General features: G+C 32.6%; 2 protein-coding genes across 4 annotated transcripts in view; one reads left to right on the top strand and one right to left on the bottom strand.

Annotated features, from left to right (window-relative positions):
• Positions 1-24455, top strand: part of LOC105213561 (dedicator of cytokinesis protein 3) — a 77874-nt gene that overhangs the window by 35351 nt on the left and 18068 nt on the right. For both annotated transcript variants that reach the window (XM_011186474.3, XM_011186475.3), the window contains exons 2-3: positions 2371-2612; positions 2691-2839. In XM_011186474.3, the coding sequence (XP_011184776.2) occupies positions 2371-2612; positions 2691-2839 (391 nt within the window). The remainder of the gene's footprint in view (positions 1-2370; positions 2613-2690; positions 2840-24455) is intronic.
• Positions 5048-23031, bottom strand: LOC105213560 (innexin inx3). Of its 2 annotated transcripts, none has more exons than XM_011186473.3 (6): positions 23012-23031; positions 12462-12743; positions 7123-7331; positions 6587-7047; positions 6370-6523; positions 5048-6302 (listed from the first exon to the last, which is right to left on the bottom strand). In XM_011186473.3, the coding sequence occupies exons 2-6, from the start codon at positions 12622-12624 to the stop codon at positions 6120-6122; spliced, it is 1170 nt and encodes a 389-aa protein (XP_011184775.1). In that variant the 5' UTR covers positions 12625-12743; positions 23012-23031; the 3' UTR covers positions 5048-6119. The 2 variants fall into 2 exon arrangements, with proteins under 2 accessions (XP_011184775.1, XP_054081184.1); XM_054225209.1 differs by lacking the exon at positions 23012-23031 and adding an exon at positions 16406-17053 and having other exon boundaries at positions 12462-12745.

Genomic DNA, 24455 nt, shown 5'->3' with positions numbered 1-24455 from the left:
AATTATCTCGTAGTAGGTAGGTCCTTTTTTCCTAAAAAAACATCATTTTTGCTTTCTATAGTATTTTGTTTTATAGTTATTATTATTTATTAAAATTATCATAATTTTATTATTATTTTCTTTCTTTTTAGATTTATAAACATTCTCTAAAATTACTGTTATAATTATCAAGAACCCAATACCTTTGTGTGGAAAATTGTTTTAAAAACTACCACAAATAATAATATATTGCTTTATTTACTGTATTTGAGTTAATTAAACTCTCGCAACAAATGTTGCTAAAGAGAGTATTATAGTTTTGTTCACATAACGGTTGTTTGTAACACCTAAAACTAAACGAGTTAGATATAGAGTCATATATACCAAAGTGATCAGGGTGACGAGTGGAGTTCAAATCCGAATGTCTGTCTGTCCGTCCGTCCGTCCGTCTGTGCAAGCTGTAACTTGAGTAAAAATTGAGATATCTTGATGAAATTTGGAACACGCGTTCCTTGGCACCAAAGGCTATTTCGAAAATGAGCAAAATCGGACCACTGCCACGCCCACAAAATGGTGAAAACCGAAAACACATAAAGTGCCATAACTAAGCCATAAATAAAGCTATGGAAATAAAATTTGGTATGAAGGATCGTACTACGAAGGGGCATATTTGGATGTAATTTTTTTGAGGAAGTGGGCGTGGCCCCGCCCCCTACTAAGTTTTTTGTACATATCTCGGAAACCAATAGAGCTATATAAATCAAACTTTCTGCAGTCGTTTTTTTCAGCCACTTCCTAATACAGTCCAAAAATAAAAGAAATCGGATCATAACCACGCCTACCTCCCATACAAAAGTTAGGTTGAAAATTATTAAAAGTGGGTTAACTCATTAACGAAAAACGTCAGAAACACTAAATTTCACATAAGAAATGGCAGATGAAAGCAGCACTCAGATTATTTTACAAAATGGAAAATGGGCGTGGCGTCGCCCACTTATGGGTCAAAAACCATATCTCAGGAACTACTCGACCGATTTCAATGAAACTTGGTTTGTAACAGTTTTCTTACATCCCAATGATATGTTGTGAAAATAGGTCAAATCGCTTTACAACCACGCCTAATTCCTATATACCAGAACTTTGAAGACAATCTGAATCGTTTACTTTACAATATATAAAGTAAGTACTAGTGAAGATATCGGTGCAGAACTTTGCATAAATACTATGTTAATAGTGTGGCAGCCCCATTCTAAAAATCGCCGATATCGGACCATAGGTTTTTAAGGCCCCATATATCGAACACGAGGACCTCGGTGCTTCTAACCTAATATTAGGGTTTCCAACTTTCAATGGACTTTAAACCATATATCGGACGAATATGTGGGTAAAATTGTGCATTATATAATATAAATAAAGTTAAATAAATAAATTGCGAGAGTATAAAATGTTCGGTTACACCCGAACTTAGCCCTTCCTTACTTGTTTTTCCATTATATTGAATGAATTTTTGCATAATTTTTTTTTAATAAAAAAAGCTCACCGAAGCCAAACCCAATTTTTTTTTATTTTCCTAGAAGCCATTTATCGATACTAACACCACTAACACTATTATAATACGGTTTTACTCGTAGCTACACAAAAAGTGGTAGTTTTAGGTAGTACGAGATAACTCGTAGTTGGCTTCCTGGAAGGGAAATCATACTACGAGTTATCTCGTAGTTGGCAGTCAACGTGTTAAGGTACTCAATGTAACAAATTTGCTTGTTCGTTATAAGCGGTTTTCGTGAAAACGAATATTCGTTATTTCGGAAAACTGCTGTATTTGCAATACTTTTTTTCAATTTTTCCCAAAAGTATTTAAGACAACACACTCGGTACATCATCTGTATCTGCTTTGTCGTTCTTCCTCACAGAACATCAATTCCATCCAGTTCCAGCTTGGTATGGGTTTCCAAATCAATGTCTTTTTCATATAGGTATTTCAGTGATATTTCAGTTGGCGGTTCTATAACACTGTACAACACTCAGCTAGGAATGGACCAAACTTTTCTTTTCCGGGGATTGAGTCATAGTAGTTATGTCCTGTAATGAATAATATTTTGTTCAAAAGTCCTTTTTTCGGACTTCCAATAATTTCGATTTGGGAAGCTAACTTCGAAAAACGGAGTATGCAATTTTTTTACGTATGACTCAATTTCCTAGAAAATATTAGTTTGGTCCAATACCCAGAAAGTGGATTTTGTCCATAATAAAAACTTCTATGAAGCATTTTGCGACTCTCTTAATATATTACAAACCAATATTATTAGATGATTTTGTACAAAGTTTCAAGTTAAAGTAAAATAAATTTCCAACATTTTAATATAAATCAACCTCTTTCTCTTCTTACAGCCATACACAATTGGCATGGTGATGTCCGTTATGGTCTGCCGCTCGACGTGGGCGATTCCGTTGAAATTCTGGAAGAATGCAAAAACTGGTTTCGTGGCACGTGTGCGCGCAAGTCACGCGCTGTCGGCATCTTTCCCAAAACCTATATACACATTAAGGATCTTTCGAAAATCGATCCAGTTGTCGCCGAATGTACACAAGTGCTGCGCGAATGGTCGGAAATATGGAAGAAACTCTATGTGGTTTGTACAATGAAATGCATAAAACAAAAAACTAAAATTATGTAATAATGTTGTTTTGTTTATGTATTTGATCTAAAGGATCGAGAAACTTACAAATTCCACACATTACGCAAGGTAATGTTATCCATCTTGGAGTGCCGACGCGAGCTGTTAGGTGCCACACTGACGCAGGATCAAACATTGGAATTGCAAACATTGGTGGTTTCGCGCATCGATTGGGGTAATCGGTAAGTAATTGCAAAATGTTAAATACATGAGTACTGTATAATTTCTATGAAGGATGTATCGTCGCTTAGATCGGAAATAAATTTCTGTTATTATCTTTCAATAACGTGGCAATGAAAATGCCCCTAAATGTAGGCAATTTAATTGGTAATTCACACAATATCATCATTAATATACAAAGATCTTTCTGCTTTAAAAATTTCTTGAGCAATAGAAGCGAATTCTAATGACAACATTGCATATCAAAACTGTATGCAGCAATGAAGGAGATAAAATCCACTTCTTATATAATTATTCCAAATTAATATGATTAATTGTAACTAAATTTGGCATATGGCTTTCATATTATATCTAAGCATAATTAGAAGAAATACTAGTAACGTTACTTTGACTTGAGATTGAGTTTATCGAAGTCATTTAAGGTTAGGCACAGGAACTGTTTACATGTAGAACATGTATTCGGTCTGTCAGAGTCTCTAGATAGCTAAAAATTTAATCGTCTATAATATTCGGAAAATAATTTCGCAAAAATCTCCCTGGTTTCACGAGACAAAGCCAGCTCCAGAACTACGAGAGATATTTGTGTAACTCCAAGTCGCCATACAACGGAAGGGAGTCAAGATAGTTAAGATACCTTCTCCATTAAGAGCCCCTAATGCCCGTCGACATTAATTCGTGTCTAAAGTCTGGCCACTCAAATATTGTGTAGCGTCGGTTCTTTGACGTTAGCATGCAGGTCAGTACGGAGGTGCTTCTCAAAAGATTTCAATAGGTATCCTGTAAAGATCAGGAGTACAGTGTTTTGAACTTTTTCATCAACAGTCTACAAGATCCAGGTTACCATATTGGGCAGCATAGAACCGTATAACATATAACGTTGTATATAAACATCAACGTTTCTTGGCCCCTTACCACAGTGCTGCCAGTTGGCGTTTTGAAAAATTTTACATCATCGGCATAGGTATTAAGTTCGGTTCTGAATGGAGTTCAAAATGAGTTCTTGGTAATTTAAGGAAACAATACTAATTAGTAGTAACTTTATATGATTATCAGTGTCAGAAACTTTTGGCAGGTCCAACGGTACTACTTGACAGAGGTTGTTTTTGGGTATTTTTTAAAATTCTGTGGAAAATTTAACAATCCTTATGATCAGTTTTTTTTTGAGTTAAATGGTATTTATATACCATGAATTGTAGAGAGTTTTCAAAAAAAGCGCTACAAAAGCGGTTTGGTATATCAATTATGTATGGAACTCGATTACTTTTGCATGGCCACCACGGGCACGCTTCCAGAACGCTGAACCCAATTTTCGACGGTTTTCAAGCATACATCGGCCGAAACTGCTGCATTTCCACGTTCGATATTCGGACGAAGTTCATCAGTCGTCGCTGGCTTTTTAGCATAGGCTATAGACTTGACGTAGCCCCACAGGAAATAGTCCAACGGCGTCAAATAACACGATTGTGGCCAAGTGAGTGGGCCATTTGTGAGACAACAAATTTCATTAAACTTTGTTTTCACTAAATCGATCGAAATTGTGATATTCGTTGTGTGGCTTCTGGCGCCGTCTTGTTGGAACCAAATATTGTCCAAGCCTATATCATCCAATACGGACCAAAAATATTCGGTTATCCTTGAGCGGTAGCGATTCTCATTCACACTAACAAGCCGGTCTTGCTCATCATGGAAAAGACGCCGCCGCCCCATAAACCGCACCAAACCGTAATTTTTTAGGGATGCAATGGTGACTCATGGAATACATGTGGATTGCCGCCTGATTAATAATGCATATTTTGCTTATTGACAAAGCCATTCAGCCAGAAATGAGCCTCATAGCTGAAGATGATTTTTCGATGAAAATCCACTCTTAAAGTTGAGGCCACTGACTTCGAATTTCGGCAGTTAATTTTAATAATTTCGACTCTTTCATCTTTCCATGATGAAATGACAAAACTTACTGAAGAGAAATGTCAAAAAAGCGGAAAAAAATATAGCGTCCTTAACTGTACCTATCCGTCTACTTTTGTAACGTTCCTTTTGAAAAACCCTTTAGTATATATTCTTTTTGCATTTTTGAATTATCATTCACAATATTCTTTGACATCTCTTTACTGAGAAAGTTTTACAACGGCTTAACTCCAAAGCTGTAAAGTGAGGTTATGTCAGCAATACTGGTGCATAAGATCGCATTAATAAATACTCCATTGCTATTGATTATCGCTTCATAAAATAGAAAAAATTTATTTAAAGAAGTCTCCCTAACAATCATCACAATATTCGCATTTTCGTACATGAATTTCTAAACTTTAGCTTATCTAAACACTTTATCAAATGTATTCTAATTGTAATTATTTTTTGTTTTTGTTTTTGTTTTTGTTTTAGTTTGTTGTTTTTTACGATTTAACTTAAACAAATTTGCAGCTTTTAATATTTTTCGTTCATCGTATTTATGTATGTAAAAGATCATTCAAGTAATATCTAAATGCTTACAATATTTAATTTAAAGTACTAAAAAGTCATATATATAAGTATATATGTATAAGAAATGCGCATATAAAAAGTTGAAAATTATGAAAATGGAAGTAAATTGTGGCTTAAACACAATTAACAGCATATTTAATATTATTACATATATATTGTAGCAAGTAGTATGAGTACTGCTCATATTGGCTTTGTGCAATAACTATTGGACAACGTAAGGTATGCTGTTGTTATATAATAAATTCTATAATGGTTTTGTGCTTAGCTTATTTTGTGTGTGTGTTCTGTGTGCGTGTATGTGTTTACCGCACGTTGTTGCAATAGGTTTGCAAATGGTAGAAATTGCACTGCTGCGCTGACGTTGTGTGTTGGCAGTTAATTTTTTATCATTTATTTTTGTTTTTGTTTTACTTGTTATTTTGCTTGGCACAATTTTATGCTTTCTTCTGCTTTGAAATCGAAATTCCGCTAATTTTGAGATTTTCATTTTTCCGAAAAAATACAGCTTGAGATTTAAGTATTTGCCGTTGTTGTTGTGGCGATCTGTTTTTCGATTTTCTTTATAATTTAGTGGAGCGAAGGTGTCTTGATTTATGTTTTCTAGCGAAACGTCAATTTGACAGTAATCAGCACAACTTTGAGTACCGTATGCTGTTAGCATTTCCGCTATTTTTTATATTCTGTTATTTTTGCTTTCCTCTGCGTTTTTGTAGTTTTCGTTACTGTTTTTGTAATGGCGTTGTTACTTTTTTATTGAATGAATGGTTTTTTAGTTTTTTTTTATTATTTTGTTTGCACGATTTATGTCTCGGTCTCCTTGCCGAATCGATCTACTTGTGGATACATGGGATGCATCTCCAGGGTGGATGGCGCAGATGGTGTACGCGAAGCACCGAGTACGAGACAAAGTTCTTGCACCAAATCACAGTAGTACTTTGTATTGATGTTCTGTCCCAAAAAGTGCAAAATCAGGAAATCGCCAATCTGTTGAAACACAAAATTAAATAAATGAATTAAAAATTACAAAAAATGATGAAAAAAGTCTACTCACATCCAAATGGCGCACCAAAGATTGGATTTCCTTGCTCTGTCCCGAGCGATATGAACGTTTGATGATAGTTTCGCGTGTGGTCGGCATCATTATAACGGTAAGTGAGTAAATTAATGCAACGCCAGAGATCACGGATAAGATGATGAACCAGAACCTGCAAACACACACAATATTTTTTACAAATTTGCAATCAGAAACCACAACCGCAACAACTTACCACAAGAAAATGTAAATTTTCTCATTCAAAATATTCAAAGCCAACACACACAACGTATCGTGGGTCTGTGGTGAACCGCCCGGGCCGAATTTGCGGAAAGTACATTTGGTTAAACGTGGAAATATCTCAATCATCGGATCGAAACGACTCTCCTGATCCATATTTGAGAATTTGATCATATCGGTGCCGTAGGTCATGAAAGCGCCACCCAAAAATTTATCCACCAAAAAGATATTCAACACAACATTGGCGAAATTCAACGCCTCACAGAAGTAGTAGGCAAACGAGTAGCTGCTGTGCGAATTCAAGCTGTCCTTCAAGTATTTTATGATGCGTGCCTGCCGCTCCTTGCGATAATCGTCGGGCATGGTGATGAAACCGCGCAGACCTTCGGTGATGTTGCGCATTTTACCATCTTCCAGATTCTTCCAAATCCAATGCGGTACATAGAACATGAGTCCCTAAAATATCAAGTGTAATAAATGCAAAATTAAATTAATTTCCACTTGAGCATTTGTGTGAGAGCTCTCACGTACCTGGAAGAACAGCACGAATGGCACCCACTGATAATAGCTGTGATAACGCTTCTCTTGACCATATTCATTGCCTAAGCCGTGCGCAGCGACTTCGGTACCAATTTGGCGGTGCTGCTGACCGGGTATGGTGAATGTGTATGTAATCCAACAGAATGTATTGATGACATGCATTGGTATGGAGCCATCATTGATGCATGCAATGGGATCGCCTGTAAGCAGGAAATTAATTTATTAGTTTTTGTACATTTTTTTTTTTTATAAAATTCTTTCTTAAAATTGAGTTAAAGCATCTTTTATTTATTTAAATGTATAAAAGGTCAAAAGTCACTTTACGACGCTTTCTTAAGGAGACTTAAATCAAACCACGAACCAGTAATTTCAAAATATTAATTCGCCATATGCCTGTCGTATTATTTTGATTTAGTAATTAATAATTATTTTGATAACATTGTTCATAAATCAATATTTGGGACTAGAGCAGCGGTTTGAATTTGAATTGAGCCATGTCTTTTCTTGAGTTTATTTACTCAAAGTGCTTTAAAGTGTATCTCAACTTATGCTGTTTTACGATCACAAAATATTTTTAGAATTTTTTCGTTAAGCGTTAGTCTGTAATTCTCAATAGGTTTATTAAACAGCGGTTGTTTAGGTTTTATCACCACAAAGAACTAAAAAAAATTGTCTTTAAATTGCGTTAGATATGAATGTTAGGAGTATATTAAATAAAAAATAAATACTTTTGTGAACATTTTTTTTAATATACTTTACTTCTTTATATTTTTTCTTTTATTTTATTTTATTAACTTTTTTTTATGTCTTTATGATTTTTTTTTTGTGGATTTGTGGTATTTCATTACCTTTCTTTTAATTTTTTGTTCAAAGCTACTCAGTTTCTTTTCACTTATTTGAGATTATTTTTTCCCCGCTTTTTTATCTCATACTTGACCTAAAAGTATTTACATATATTTGAGCGACCGCTCCATTCACTAAGTTTTATGCTTATATATGTTTGTATGAAAAATTCCACTCACTACACTCGCCCGCTGTGTCGGCTAATATCAACTGATATTTAAATTTTACGCAGCCGCTGTGATTTAATCCGCCCACGCGGCGTCATTAGGAAGCGTGTGATTAGGCTGAGCTGAGCTTAAAACCATCTACTCATAAGGCTTCAGCTTATTTAAATTAACAAGATCAATTACAAATGCGTATGTATGTATGTATGTATGACGTAAATGCAAGATATGATGAATGTGTGTGTGTAAATATCAGACTCAAAGATCATACATGCATTTATATAAATTTTATATTAAAAAAAAATTCTTAAACAAAGCCTCTCGGATGTAGTTCAAAGTCCCCTATATAGTTGGATAAGATTTCATATTTCTATATACATAATATGTATGTACTTATAAATTCTCATTCACATGTATGTACATTTACAATTATTTCCAAGTATAGTTTAAGTTTATTTATTTCTATTTCTACTTGCATCTACAAGTCAGTCACGAGCTTGAATACAATTTTCGAAATTTTTTTATAAATATTTTGTTTATTTTTTATTTCTTTAATTTTACGTTTTAAGTCTATAGGATTTGTAAACTTCTAAAATTGTATTTTTCGAGTTTTTATACTGACGAAATAAAATGTAAGCACACATGAGCCGATACATACATGCATACATGCTTATCTCTGAATTAATATGCATTCTTTGAAATCCAGTTTTGATTTTTTGAGTTGCCGAGTGACTCGCGGGTGGCTTACCAGACAACTACAGAGCCAAAGCACACGCAGAGATATGCAATGGAAAATAATAAATAAACATTGTGTGTCAAGCAGATACAAACGCATGTATAGTGACGAATATGCGTATGTATATATATATATTTTTTTTGTTAGTGCCGCTATGAAAGCTAAAGTGCAACGCAGGCCAGGCTTAGCACTTGTCCCTTATTATTATGACTTTTGCTGTATGCTAAGCCAAATTGGAATTAAGGCAGGCGAGTTGAATTTTAGGGAGTGCCTCTCCATTGGGAATGCATGCTTAGTTGTTGCACTCGATGATGCAAATGACCACACACACTACATTTCTTCTGTTATAAAATTGTGAGCTTTTGTTGTGTGCAGAGTTGCAATTGTACACTAATTTTTTTCGAAATCTATTGCCAATGAGTTTCTTTATTTCTATTACTCAACTTTTCAAAAGTTGTCTGATTTTAACAGAATCGCTTATTTAAATAAAATTATTCTCTCAATTAAAAGTTGAACGCTAGTAAACAGTTTAATTGCCATATTGACAAAATATTAATAGTAATAATTTAAAAATTTCTTTTTGATAATGTATGATATTCTGAACTCTTTTTATAACAGCTCTTTATTTAAATTATTTAATTAAAAAAAAAAAAACTCAAAAATCATTTTCGTTATATTAAAATAAACTAAATAATTAATATTAAAAATTTAACATTAATTGAATCAAAGGGTCTATAAAAATTTATTTTTGAAGTGTACGAAAATAAGCAAGTAATATGCCAGTTATAAACCAATATAACATTCCTTTTTTTACTACTAGGTCTACAACTTTGCTTCCGCCTTTTTTTTTTGTAAATTGAAGTTTTTTTTGTATAAAAACGCTTACAAATGTCGATGAGCCTCAGCCGCACTTTTCTTGGAATTAAAAAAGAAAAGCAAAATGTCCCGCAAATGTCGAGAATTCGGCACAAAAAGTGGCATTTTCAGTTGAGAATAAGTTTGGGATGCAAACAGATTTCTATAAATATTTTGTTGGGTTAATGTTGACACAAATGTCCAAAAAAATCGATTTAATCGACCAGTGCTTGACCCTAGAGACATCTATTGGAAAACCGCGGAAGCAAAGTTTTAGACCAAATATTAATATATATTTTTTTTTTTTTTTCAAAAGAACGGCCTACTTCCTCAAGTAGGTACCACATAAAAATTTCTTCCCCTAAATTCCCACATGTAAAATGATTCATGCTTCAATTCACGGTTTAGCACCGTTAAAAAGTCAGATAAATCACTAAAGTGTGCGGTTTGAGCCACTTACGTGACATTCAACTCGTTAATTCGTCAACAGCAACCAAAAAACCACACTTTTAAATATACTTTTACATATGTACATACAAATGTACAATATACATATGTATCTATGCATGTACAAAGAAAATAAAAATAAACAAATTCGTAACAAATCACAAAACAAAACTAAACTCACTTATCATATTACGCACAGCTGAAATCGAGGTTGTGCTCAAGCGCGGCTTTTACAAGACTACAAACATAAGAAATATACTCATATGCATAGAAATGTGTTTGTATATACATATATATATTTATATAAGCTTTTAGGACTTTTATATCTCAAGTATAAACAGCTGAGATAACTATTTTTCTTTTTTATCTGTCATTTTGCACAATTTTAAAACAAATATCGATTTCACAAACAACAACAATAACAACAGTTTAGCAAATAAAAATAATTGAACAAAAGTGTCGCTTAACAACAATTGTTGCGTAAAAACAAATTTGAAAATTACACTTTAATATTGCAATAAATCAATAACCTCGCGGACAACACTCCACAGCACGCCTTTTGCACACTTTTACACCAAATATTCGCAACATTCTGCTAATTGTGCAGTTTTACGCAAACTCGTTAGCATAACAGAAAAAAATTAATAAAAAAATAAAGAAAATACTTAAAAAAAAATTTATAAAAAAATTAAAAATTTTTTTTTTGTGTTTGAAAAACGTGCGCTACTCAATTTACACTCGGCTACTAAACGCTTGCGCTAAATGCATTGTGAATACACCTTAAAAGGGTATAAAAAGCTAAAATGCATTGCAGGCGTTTGCGAGTGTACAGCTACTTTGTCAGCGTTATGTGTGGCTTGGGCGTTGCAAATGCAACTGTATATTTGTTTGTTTGTATATGGTGAAAGTTGATTGTCTGGCATAAATTGTGTGCAACAGCGCAACAATTCCATACATATTTACTACCGTGTGCGTGCGTTTGCGCATTGACTCTTTTGGGCCGGCTTGTTGGCTTATTAGCGGCTTTTTATCGCCGCCAATTCATAAAAAGTCACGCTTTTCACTCAAGACCTTTTGTAATCCCATCTATTTTCATGCACTTATCAATTTCGAATTACTGTTTTGTGTGTGAACTTGCTAATTTATTGATTATTGTAGTTGAATATAAATATTTGATTTGTGAGTTTGCATTATATTAGCGTGTCTCTTTAGTTATTAATGCAAATATTTATGTATTAACAGGTGTTAAACCATTTTTTATTAATGAAGTGCTATTCATATGAGTAGAATCTATTTTTTCCTTTACTTTTTTATATATTTTTTGAGTTCTGTTTTAAAAAGTTCTTTCTTAATTTTTGCTATTTATTTTTGTTTTATTTTTAATGAAATTTTATTCATATTTTTTTTTTCATTTATTAAGGAATTATTTTTTTAAATTTCATTCTTCCTATTTAAAATAATTATTTATTGGATTAATTTTTTTCCTTGTATTAAAAAAAAAATCATTAAAAGTGTAATATAAAATTTGGCTATTATAGTTTCTTGTTTAAATGACTTCACTTTCACTTTGGATTTATGTATAGTAGTTGAATTTATATAAAATGTATATTTTGTTTTTGAGAACTGTTAATATTTTTTTTTAGTTAATTTTAATTTAAATTAGTTGTAATTTTTGTCCAATTAATTAATTATTTTTTATTTATGCCTTCTTATTTATAACGAATTATTTTTTATATAAGTATCTTTTAATTTTCGTTATTTATTTATTGATATTTTAATATAATAATTTTAATTTTTTATTATTTTTTTAATATTTAAATTTATATGTATTTTATGTTTTTTTTTTAATAATTATTATTTTTATTTATTTTTATTTTATTTTATTTTATTTTACTTATTTATTTTATTTTATTTTATTTTATTTTATTTATTTTATTTTACTTATTTATTTTATTTTATTTTATTTTATTTTATTTATTTTATTTATTTTATTTTATTTATTTTTATTTTATTTATTTTATTTTATTTTATTTTATTTTTATCACATTTTTCCATACGTTTTTATTCCCATTTTGTCCTCTGTCTTGTATATCAAACAACTAACCAGCAAAAATTAAGTTTCGTTTGATTGTTTAGAGATTCTACCACTTTTATGTGGTCTGCATTCTCACTATCTCTCTATCTCTCTCTAATATTAAATTCTACTCATTAATTTTGTTGTGCCTTCTCATATACATTTTTTGTATCGTTATTTCATTTGTAATTTACTTTTAACAAATACTCACCAATTAAATTATTTGCCGTTACAATAATGCAGCAAACAAACAATATCGCTGTGGTAATTCTATAATGGCAACGAAACACCATATTATCGATAACCGCACGATCCAAGAGATTTCGTATTTTTATAAAGCCTGAAACGGCTGACACCATCCCATAAAGGGCCATTTTGACTTTGACTTGACTTAATAATTACTCTGCAGCAGCAAAAATTTCTCGCTTTTCCAAGTTCAATGTATTTATATAACGCACAGCTAACGTTATAAAAATTTTCGCATGCGTATTAACTGTAAAAAGAGAGTAATAAAACAATAATAAATAAATAAGTGTTCTAGAAATAAAAAGGCTAAAATTAATTATTGCATAAATGCTTGAAATCAAACAATTATTGCTTTTATTTATGTACATATATGCATATATGTATATTCTATTCATTTGTTTATTAATGTCTTCACTTGACAGCTTCGCATAAATAAAGCCGGCTTTTGTAGCTAAACGATTTGAAGTGGTGCGCGTGTGTGTGTGTGTGCCTGTAAACATACTTTTCGCATACACTGTCAACTGATACCGTTCAATAGTTAAACGCTTCGTTAGATTGCATAATAATTGTTGTGATTTTATAATTAGACATTATTTTCCCACAGCACAGCGGACGAGCGGACTATTAAGTAGTGGGAGCTGTTTGTAACCTAGAGATTTGTTTAGGTACATAGATATATATTTTCACACAGTAATTGCAAAGAATGTGCATATATATTTTTAGATTTGTTTTCTAAAAAAATTAATTTATCTTATTGAAGGGTATTCACTTCACCCTTTCATAATAATATTTGCAGCACAAGTTGCTCAACTGCTTATTCTTGTAGTAACATATCATTGCACTTCTTTACACGGAATTAAGTGACTCGAACTTATCTATTAAGCAGAAGTGCACCACAAACTTAACGAGGCACAGCAGTTGATGCGTTTTAATGCAATTGCCGATGAGGCCACAGCTAAAGCATAATCCGCATTACGCACACTTACTGCAATTTATGCTGCGTATGCACTTAATGACTCACAGTTTATTCCGAATTAAATATAGTTTGACTTCCGTGTAATGAAATCGGTTACACGAAGAATTGTCGCAGTCATAATCGATCAAAAATTCCAAGAGATATGTATTTTATACTGAATTTACTATAAATATTGCTTGTTCTTTGAAACGATAGCATATTGTTGGTAAAGAGAATTGATTATCGCACTGATTTTTGCATAGTATTTAATTTTCATAATTTTTTAAGAACAAAAGTTTCGAAAATTTTGTGAAAAAGTTATAGTTTACAGTAAGCTAAAGATTTGTATCAAAAAAAAAAAAAATTTTTTAAATAAGTCTCTTTGTAAATAAGCTATAGGGGTTTGTTCTTGAAGTTGAAGATTTCCCGTTAGTTTATTTCGCAGATATTACTGAGAAATATTGGTTGAAAATTGTATACAAACATCAAAAAAGTGGATATTTCGTCCATTATTTATTCAGTTCAAGCAATTTTGGTAGCGTGGCTTTCTGCGGGAATTTCTTGAAGCATGTTTCTATATAAAATTCATTATTTTCGAATGCAGAAAGAAAAGGTGCTATAACAAGTGGTAATGAAAGTAGTACAAGTACAAAAGAATTACAGAATGGATATCGAAAATATTTAGTTTTCGAGTTCCATAGAATGCATCGTCAAGAATCTATGCAGAACTGTTTTGAGTAAGTTTTTTGTGCTTCGATGGAAATTGTAAGATCTACCAACATATTTCATAATTTACATATGAATGCTACCAATTTGTACAAAAGTTGTATTTTATTAGCTGACCTTTATTTTCTCTATTTTCCCTCACGGGTTGGTTTATTTCGGAGTTAGTGTGAAACTGAAGCCGGGCCATAAATCGTATATCTTTCAATTGTATATAAATAATTAGAATATTTTGTCGATTTTTAACTTTAATTATTACGCATAAAATGTTCCAGATCATACTGAAATCGAGTAAGGTATCAGAATAACTTTATTTGCCTAGCTTAAGAATATTTATAAATATTTTTGGCAAGATCTTTAAAGACCCAAACTGTGTACGAATTTATTAAATTAACTATAGAAAACACGCTTGACTCCGCTAAATATATCAGAAAATATCACTAAACACACTCAGTAGCAAGTATTTTTAATATATTTTTTACTAAATTACATAAAAAAAAACTGAAATAAGTTCAAAAGTACAGATTCATTTCAGAAGCTCAAAAGGTACAGTTGTAATGCTGTAAATATACTCGCTACAACATGATAACCTCAAGCAGCAGTTTTTGAACTCTCCAAAATTTAATATTTATAAAAAAATATTACATACTTAAAGTGTTTGTATGGCTTATATGCCTGTAAAATTAATTCGTCAACCAAATTAATTTTCAAAGCATAGAAGTTTTTTTCAATTAAGTAAACCATTCATATGCAAATTTATTGTAAATTTAAGTAGCGGCGTCTAGCGATATTTTAACGTCATTACATGTACATATAATATATGTATTGATGTTTGTATGTCTGTATGTTTGAGCCATAAAATGATATGCTTTTATAGGCTTGTAGACATTTTGTTGTAGATTTGCCTGTTAAAGGTAACTCTTCAGCACTTTCTACGACACAATAGAATGCTTTCACACACATACACTCGCACACATAAATATGCATATACATAAGTATGTTCTATGGGTGCTTGAACCTGACACTTTTCAAAAGTTTTTTTTGTATATTTCTTGAGTTCTTTTTGCTACATTTCTTCGATGTTACTGCTATTCAAGATCAGAAATTTGCATTTTCACCACGCACACACTCAGCCACACATAATTTATTCAGCAGATACCTGCACACAACGGCAGCTATAGCTTTGTATGTATGTATGTATATACAGCTTGAACCTACACAAACCCACAGCCAGCAAGCAAGTCTTTGGTACATTTCGAAGGTGTCAAAGCGTACGTTTCATTTCCAGTTCTATTAATATTTACGACTTTTGCTCTCCTTTTGTATACATTTGAAATGTTGCTAACTGCGCGCTACGAGGTACGACCATTTAGTCGCATATATTCATATATTTAAGGCCGGTCAGTTCTCTCGCGCTCTATTCTATGCTAAACATATTTGTTTTATATACTTATATATACATACATATCTACATATGTATATGCATTTGAGGCAACTTTTTGTATGCTACATGTTGCAGTTGCACGCATGCACATGTGTAGCCTTTTTCACCACACAATGTGGTGTATATTTCCAAAGTCGTAGGTAGCTGCTGCAAATGCATTTGTATGTATGTATATATGTATGTTTGTATACAAGTACAAGTTTTGAGCGTAATTCTCATGTGCTGCACTGCTTTTTGACTGCTTCAGTTGTTTCCTTTTTTTTGTTTTTGTGTTTTTTTGTGCTTCACTATAGAATTTTGAAACTGGTTTTGAGTTTTGACTCTCCGGTGGTGCTATGCACGTCTGTGTTGCCGCTGCCACAGCTTCTGCTGCTGCTGCGCATTGTCATTGTGTTTGTACATAGAAAGCCGCGCTGTGCTATTGCTTTGGTGTTGGTGTAATCGCTTATACTTGAGTATGTCTCAGTGTATGTGTTTGTTCTTCTGCTGTTAGAGTGGTTTATGACCCAAACTCCAAACGAGATGTTCTTGGTTATTTTGCATGATTTCCAGCGTTTGCTTTTAACACAAATCTTTTTATTGTTTCTTTCTCGATTTTTGATTCCTTTTCTTGATTATTGAATATTAATATTCGCGTTTTTGTTGTTTTATTTTGTACTACTATTTCGTTTATGCAAATTTTCGTCTTTTTTTAATTTTTGCGAATTTTTTATACACTCTAACACATTTCAACCATAAAATAATTTATTTAGCCACATATTATTTTGCGGCTAGTTTTAACCTTACCTTTTTTCGATTTGTAGCGCTTCAGCTGTATAGACTTGACATTTACATATACAGCTATTAGATAATCCTTACTAGTCTAGTTGTTAAATTTTTTTTTAATTTCTTTAGAAAATAGAATTTTCCAACTTTTTTGCACTTTTTTGAGTTAACTTGTCAACACTTTTCAAAACATGCCGTGCACTTAATTAATATAATTATTATTTATATAAATATTTTTACAAATCTCACAGCAGCTTCTGTTCAGTCTATGTTTTTTACTTATTTTTTACTAAAAAAAAGCAAACTCCGTCGCTTGCGTATGTATTGCAATTACATATGGAACAAAATTACAAATGGTAGTTTTTGCTACTGTCAGCCTGGCTTGTGGCTGACTCGCACTCGGACTGGCTTGCCTAGTTGTTGGTCGTTTAGTTCGTTCGTTTGTTGGCTGACTGACTCTGCCTTGGCTCTCTACTGCTGAGTAATGAAGCTATTGATAGTGTAAAGTTGGTAAACTTTTTTTCGATTATTATTGTTGTTGTTATTGCTGTTGGTGACACTACGGACACACAGTGTATGCTGTGTCACTTTGATCGTGTTTTACGAATATTTGTCGTCCGACTAGTTCTACCAATCTTTTCGCCTTCTCAAATCAAACTGGTGAATGTACTTTCAATGAGCGGCTCATAAAACCCACGCTGAGTGAAAAACCCCGACGACAACGCTGACTGAGGCAGCAACATCAGCGGCAACAGCGCTGCTTTGTCAAACTCAATGGCTGTATGGTTGCTGCGTGCATGGTTGCCAAGTGATTTGAGTTGTATAGAAACAAGAGTTAACGAGATTTCGTGTTATGGAAGGTAATTTGTATGAACTTTGAATACTATTGCCAGAGTTCGAGTTATGGAGAACTTCGAGTTATGGAGTTCAGTTCAACTATAGAAGTTCAACAGTATTTCAAAATATAGCCATTATTATTATCTTTATTTTATTTCAAATATTCTTCTCAATATTTAATAATTCGTCCTCTCCTAATACTATACGAGAACTTATCTTAGAATTTCCATAGAACCTCGAAGGTTTATAATATACCGAGATGTATATTCTTGTGATTTTCAATCCATATTGCACATTTTAAAAATTATTCTAGCGGTTCGAAATTTAAGATATACCACTGCCTACTATTGTAAGTATTATTGACAATTTTATACACTCTAAAATTATATTTTACTATTTTTTATAAATTTTCTTTATTTTTATATATTTTAAAAATTGAAATTAATTAATTAATTAATAATTTTTTTTCTTTCATATATTTTAAGTATAGCAATTTAGTCTCACTTTTCCTGAAAATGTTTCAAAAATTATTTTAAAAACTCCTTTTAGACTCGTTACAAAAAATAAACATGAGTTTTATACGTTGACAACTCTGTTTTGTATCTTTTACATATACCAACAGAACTCGATTACCAACGCAGCGCAATTTCACTCTCCCGCTCTCCGTGCGTATCACAGTAGATACATTTACTTGTATATATTTGTATGAGCGATTGTGATAAAAAGGTTCGCTGACTCAATGCACTGAGCTCGCTTTTCTCCATATTCAGCGCTTTAACTGCATACAGCAGCTGCTCACAAATCGAGATCAGAGTTGGGGGAAATGTAAGAGAAATGTGCATTGTTGCATTTCCTCTATTTCACTCACACCACAAACTAACACATACAGCCATACTTAGCATTTTCCACTCCATTTTTACTGGACTTTACTCAAAGCGCACATGATTAAAGTCATGTTCAACTGCGTGAGTTCGTGCAAGTGCAACTTTAATCTTTACAAGTGTGTATGTGTGTGTTAAACGTCGATCCTGGCAGTGCATTGCTTTGAGCATCTGCATCTTTCTATTTAGTTTCTTTATTTTTCTCAACTCATTTTGTTCTTGTAGTGAGTAGCATGTAAATATATTACCTGTTGCTACCTTAAATTTCGTTGCTTATTACTGATAGAGATTCAAACTCTACTCAACCGAGCGAGATTTTATGTTCCTCTAAATTGCATTAAGCCGGGATCACTTCTACACTTCTACACTTTTATACATATATACATATACCATATAAATATGTATATTCACCCATCCAATTGCTAAAATAGAAAAAAAAAATGAAGACAATGACTCATGACTGATATAAAAAAAACCTTCGGCAAGTAAGTGGGTACCACATATTGGACATACATACGTACAAAATTTGGTTTATTTTTTCTTTTTTAAAATTTTTTTCTTTTTTTCTTTGATAAATTCGCATCTATATGGTCGATAGTCTTAATTACTTTCCGATCACATCCCTTCAATAAATTTAATTCGTAATATTCAGACTAAGGAACTAAAGAGCAGAGATGTCTAAAATTTTTCTCGAAGATATTTAAAGGAGGGTTAAAATATGCTTTGTATGGCCTGATTCTTAAGAAAATCATTAATCCAACTTTCGTGGAGTTATTCTCAAAATCGTGCTTACATAATTGAGCCTTGATCTAGAGTAGACAAGTAGTTCACCTTATTAAAACTTCTTTTGTACTGAGAATGCTAAGAACAAATAGGCAATGATTGCGAAATGAAAAACTGTAAACATATGATCTATGGATAGTATGTGAAATGTGTTTCCACATGAAAGTCATCTTCACATATCTCCAATATAACTCGTTTGGCATATTATCTCGGCGAAAATCTCTCAACATACGTCTCCTCATATCATCAAATAAAATATACCATATATACAATTCAGAAACACACTACCATATATACCAAAAGTCAGGAAAAAAGTCCGTCTCTTCATATCTCATGTCGTCTAGTTCAACTCTCTACTGTAATCGAGAAACATTTTAAACACTTTAACACTGAGTAAGAAATATAGTATGGTTTCTGGATTCTGGTTATAGTTTTCTCAGACTCCCTGCAAATATGTTTAAGGAAGCACTTGGATTTCCAAGATAATAAAAATATGCTAGATCCCATTGATTTATGATTTAATAATTTTTCTTTAACATTTTTACTTATTACAAAATTCAAATTCTTGCCATTAAATATTATTCAATGTACTTACATACATATACATATGTATCTAAGGTATCCGGTCTTACCCACTAATAAAAATATTAATCCAACTAACCTCACATGTTCCCAACAACCTAGAATTAAAGCACATTTATAGCCATAGTGTAATGCTTGTGTGGCGGCCCTTTGGTCACTTGGTCGTTTAAAAGTAAAGTCATAAAACTCAAAAACGAAAAAAAGCACATTTCGATTTCACGCATTTTAATGGTAAACTTGGTGGAGTGCAACATAATCTTCACGATTTTGCATATGCTATAGTCCAGCAGACACCTACTGCACCTACTTACATACCTAAGTATGTATTTAATATGAAAGGAGACCGAACCAGGTCATAAAATGGGTTTGTAGACAATTCCATTTGCGTTGAACTCATTGCCACGATCGCCGCGCTTATACCGGTATTGTTGACTGTGTGTGTGTATGTTTGTGCTTGTACTTTAGCAACGCTATATTGTGGCAACTATTAGTAATATTATTTGGTTATACGGTTGTTGTTGTTGTAGGTTTTGTTGCTATTGTCAATCTTGTCTTCTTGTCACTTTACTGTATGTCTGTTATTTCTTTTTGGTTTTTGTTTTTGTCGCACCCTTTCTACTACTTCAGACAGGGTAACTATATATACATAGATTTATGGTAACCCAGCTGGAAGTCTATAAGGACATTTATATTGATATATTAGAATAAAGAAAGGTGTAGCTTAGGTCATACTGTGATTTGGTCTCAATCGATAGGGTTATTTGTTGAAAAAAATATTTTTTTTGCTTACATATGAAAAAACAAGTTTTTAGTTAAATTCATGACAAGAGATTTTAAGATATAACCTATAAGATAAGTATAATCGTTAGATCAGTTAGTATTAGTTTCACCACTTCGCTTGGAGATTTAGCGAATCGAAAGCACATATATTTTCATATTTTGCAATAATTTTCAAAAAGTTCACCAGTATTTTTCGAAATATAAAGCTTTTTTTCGAGTATTAAGCTTTAACCTCTAATAACATCTGTCATATAAGCTTGACCGAAAATTTTTGAACACCATTGAATTAAGAAGAAAATTTAGATTATATCCATATTTTGTATTTTTAATATAATATTAATATCGAAGGCAAGGAAGGCGAGTTTGGAGGCTAACTTCGAAAACCGAAAAACTCACGTTTTCTACTTATGACTTAACATCCCGGAAAAAGTTAGTTTGATTCAATACCCAGTCGAGTGTTGTTAATGAGAGGATATTAAAACAGTCATAACCATCTTCCTTTCGACGTCTTTGAACCAAAAAGTTACTTTTCGATACAATATAGTACTTGTATATCTCATGTAACCATTTTTACAAGTTCTTCCAAGTTTCGTCGTACAGCTTTTAGACCAGACTGATTTTAAAAACTTAAGACTTTGAAGAAAATATAATTGTTTATAGAAACTCAAGTCAGAGGTACATCGCATACGTCAGATGACATGTTAATCTCTCTCTGCAACTTGAGACTTGTTCGATTTGACACTCTCAAAAGCTCGGTGAATCGAAAACACTTTACATAAATTCAATAATTTTTATTTATACCAGCTTTCTGTTCGATTCGCCATTTCGCCAAGAAAATAGCTAACTAATATAGAATTTTCCCACATATACTGGGTATATTATAAGTGTATGCAGATGCGGATAACGACAAACTGCGGTTCGCGACACAGTCAAGTTAAACAGATATCAACGCTAAGAACTTGTCGCCAGAGCATCACTGCAGGCATAGACAGAACCATTAGTAAACTCTGCAAGCTACGACACAATAAAAACAAGTAAGGAAGGGCTAAGTTCGGGTGTAACCGAACATTTTATACTCTCGCAATTTATTTATTTAACTTTATTTATATATATTGTATAAAGTCCATTCAAAGTTGGAAACCCTAATATTAGGTTAGAAGCACCGAGGTCCTCATGCTCGATATATGGGGCCTTGAAAACCTATGGTCCGATTTCGGCGATTTTTAGAATGGGGCTGCCACACTATAAACGTAGTATTTGTGCAAAGTTCTGCACCGATATCTTCACTAGTACTTACTTTATATATTGTAAAGTAAACGATTCAGATCGTCTTCAAAGTTCTGGTATATAGTAAGTAGGCGTGGTTGTGAAGCGATTTGGCCTATTTTCACAACATATCATTGGGATGTAAGGAAACTATAACAAACCAAGTTTCATTGAAATCGGTCGAGTAGTTCCTGAGATATGGTTTTTGACCCATAAGTGGGCGATGCCACGCCCATTTTCCATTTTGTAAAAAAATCTTAGTGCAACTTCCATCTGCCATTTCTTATGTGAAATTTAGTGTTTCTGGCGTTTTTCGTTACTGAGTTAGTTAACTCACTTTTAGTAATTTTCAATCTAACCTTTGTATGGGAGGTGGGCGTGGTTATTATCCGATTTCAACTAATTTCATGGTGTGTTATGGGGTACGTAAGAGAACCGACTGCAGAAAGTTTGGTTTATATAGCTTTATTGGTTTGCGAGATATATACAAATAACCGATTTGAGGGAGGGGCCACGTCCACTTTCCCAAAAAAATTACAGAAATAGATGCCCCTTCCTCGTACGATCCTCTGTTCCAAATTTTACTTGTATAACTTTATTTATGGCTTAGTTATCCGTTGCACGGACGGACGGACAGACAGACATTCGGATTTTGTCTCGTCTCGTCACCCTGATCATTTTGATATATATAACCCTATATCTAACTCGTTTAGTTTTATGACTTACAAACAACCGTTATGTGAACAAAACTATAATACTCTCTTAGCAACTTTTGTTGCGAGAGTATAAAAAAATGCTTTCGGAGATGCACATACATACAAATTTATCGAAATACATGCAAACACATGCACTTAGTATCTTCAGTTAGAACACAGGTCTCACTGCGTTGTGCCGATAAGCAAATCACACATGGACAGACAAACGCATGTTTTACGCATTTTGGTTTTGGTATTTCTAATTTGTTTAATTGTCACATTTTATCTCTGTTTATTTGCACTTTCTTCCATTCGTTTACTTTACTAATCCAAGAAGAATACTCTTCAAAGAGCTAGAGACCCAGTGTTGATCCACGAAATTCGGCGCCATTGAAGTCGCTGACATGTTGCGTGTAGCGGGTGTATACTATACATACCATATCATCGCTCTCTATTTATCTGTGTCTATGCATATTGCAAGCGATTGACAAAAACCGAGAAGTCAAACACACACTGATGACCCGTCTTCTTTTTCTTATCAATGTGTAAATAATTGTAGTTTTCTTATCGAAATTGTTTGCTCAAATTTCAACACGGTTAGTTTTAGGTATGTACATAAGTACATAAGTATATATGTATATATGTATGTACTAAACATATGAATATAGAACATTTTTGATTTACACTTTTCATTTTACTCAACTGAAATGCTTAGAGACAGAACATTCACTTCATTACTAATGCTTTCCACTTGAATATGTCATCTGCTTTTCCTAAAAAATGCTTATTTTAATGCGAATATACCTTAAATTTATAATACGAAAATAATACACCGTTACTGCGCTCAATTAAAAGCGACTTAAAGAGTTCATTACTCAAAGTGCTACTGTTCAGATGCCGTTGCCAGAGCCATGGCGCAAGCAATAAGCATGAATATATACATAAATACATATACATGTGTACATACATACATATATATATAAATATGTATGTGCGCATCTCAGCAAAGATCGCTGCTTGAACTTCCAGTTCGAATCCTCGTTCGGCCTGTTGCCTTGGCCAAGTCTAATAAATTATCTTATGCCACTTTATGAACCAATATTATTTCATTTGTGTGTATTTGTGTGTGTAAGTGTTGCTCTTAGCCTTTTTGTGCTCTCTACTTCTCTCTATAGGCACTTTGTCAGGCCCAAGCGTAGGTGATAAATATGAGCAAATGTACTTAATTATTGAGCCATTTTTCAAAATCGAAAACTAGTTTTTATCAAAAAGTCAACTATTTACTTATGAGTATGAAAATGCGCTTGAATATCTATTTATCTTTTAAGAGTAGGGTTGCCATGTTTTCATAAGTTAGAAAAATACATTTCTTCATAAAATAGCAAAAATACAGAAAGAAAAATAAGACATATTCAAAATTTGAAAAAAAAAAACACAAAATCATTAGCATATTTTAAGGCGCTTAGACTATATCAGTTTAGTGTGATATTCAATACTTAATATTTGTACCTAATATACAATGATGAAATACTAACAACAATTCATTTCTAATAACTTAAAAATAATAATTAAAAGCTAAATGTTAGAGAAATTCATTTGCTGCTACAGTTGCATTGCTAAGTCTGAAGGCCTCTTACGTTGCAGTCAGTTTTCTGTTTCTTTTCAGCAGTACAGATAATTCTGGATGACTCTTCATTTACATGCTATATAAGCCTCATTTCGTGAGTCTTTGCAAGTTTGGTTATTTCGTTTAGTACTGAATTCACACCAGGATCACGGCTAAGGTCAGCAGATCTAACATACCAAGGAGCATTAAATATACTTCTTATTACCTTTTTTTTTTTTGAAGCGCTGAATGCAGGCAATACAGTTTTGACTTGAGCTCCATAGGCCCAAATTGGCTTTAGTACATGATTATATATAAACAGCTTGTTTTCGATTGAAAGCGTGGATCTCCTACCGACCAGATGATAAAACTTAACAAATTTTAAATCAAGCTCACACATTTTTTTCTTGACATGCTCTTTCAAGCGAAGCTTAATATCTAGGTTGATTTCTAGGTACTTAGCACTATAGTGATGTGGTATAGGAGTACCATTTATATAAATGGGATGGTATGATGTTTTTTTTAAATAAAGTCTACGAGCATTGATTTTGAATCAATATGAGGGTTAGGTAGAGACTAATACTACGGGGTGCTAGCTATGTACAATTTTCGCTCGATTTTAGGTGTATTTCTAACATATTG

The sequence above is a fragment of the Zeugodacus cucurbitae genome, chromosome 2 (assembly GCF_028554725.1).
Source record: "Zeugodacus cucurbitae isolate PBARC_wt_2022May chromosome 2, idZeuCucr1.2, whole genome shotgun sequence".
In the NCBI taxonomy this organism is placed as follows: Eukaryota; Metazoa; Arthropoda; class Insecta; order Diptera; family Tephritidae; genus Zeugodacus; species Zeugodacus cucurbitae.
The sequence above is the reverse complement of the archived record's forward strand: the minus strand, read 5'-3'. Positions and strand labels throughout refer to the sequence as shown.

Coding starts and splice junctions, on each gene's coding strand:
- LOC105213560 (XM_011186473.3), bottom strand. CDS start 12,624: ATGGCCCTTTATGGGATGGTGTCAGCCGTTTCAGGCTTTATAAAAATA. Junction 7,332..12,461: donor AACGGCAAATAATTTAATTG/GTGAGTATTTGT, acceptor TCCTGCTTACAG/GCGATCCCATTGCATGCATC. Junction 7,048..7,122: donor CATTCGTGCTGTTCTTCCAG/GTACGTGAGAGC, acceptor TTGATATTTTAG/GGACTCATGTTCTATGTACC.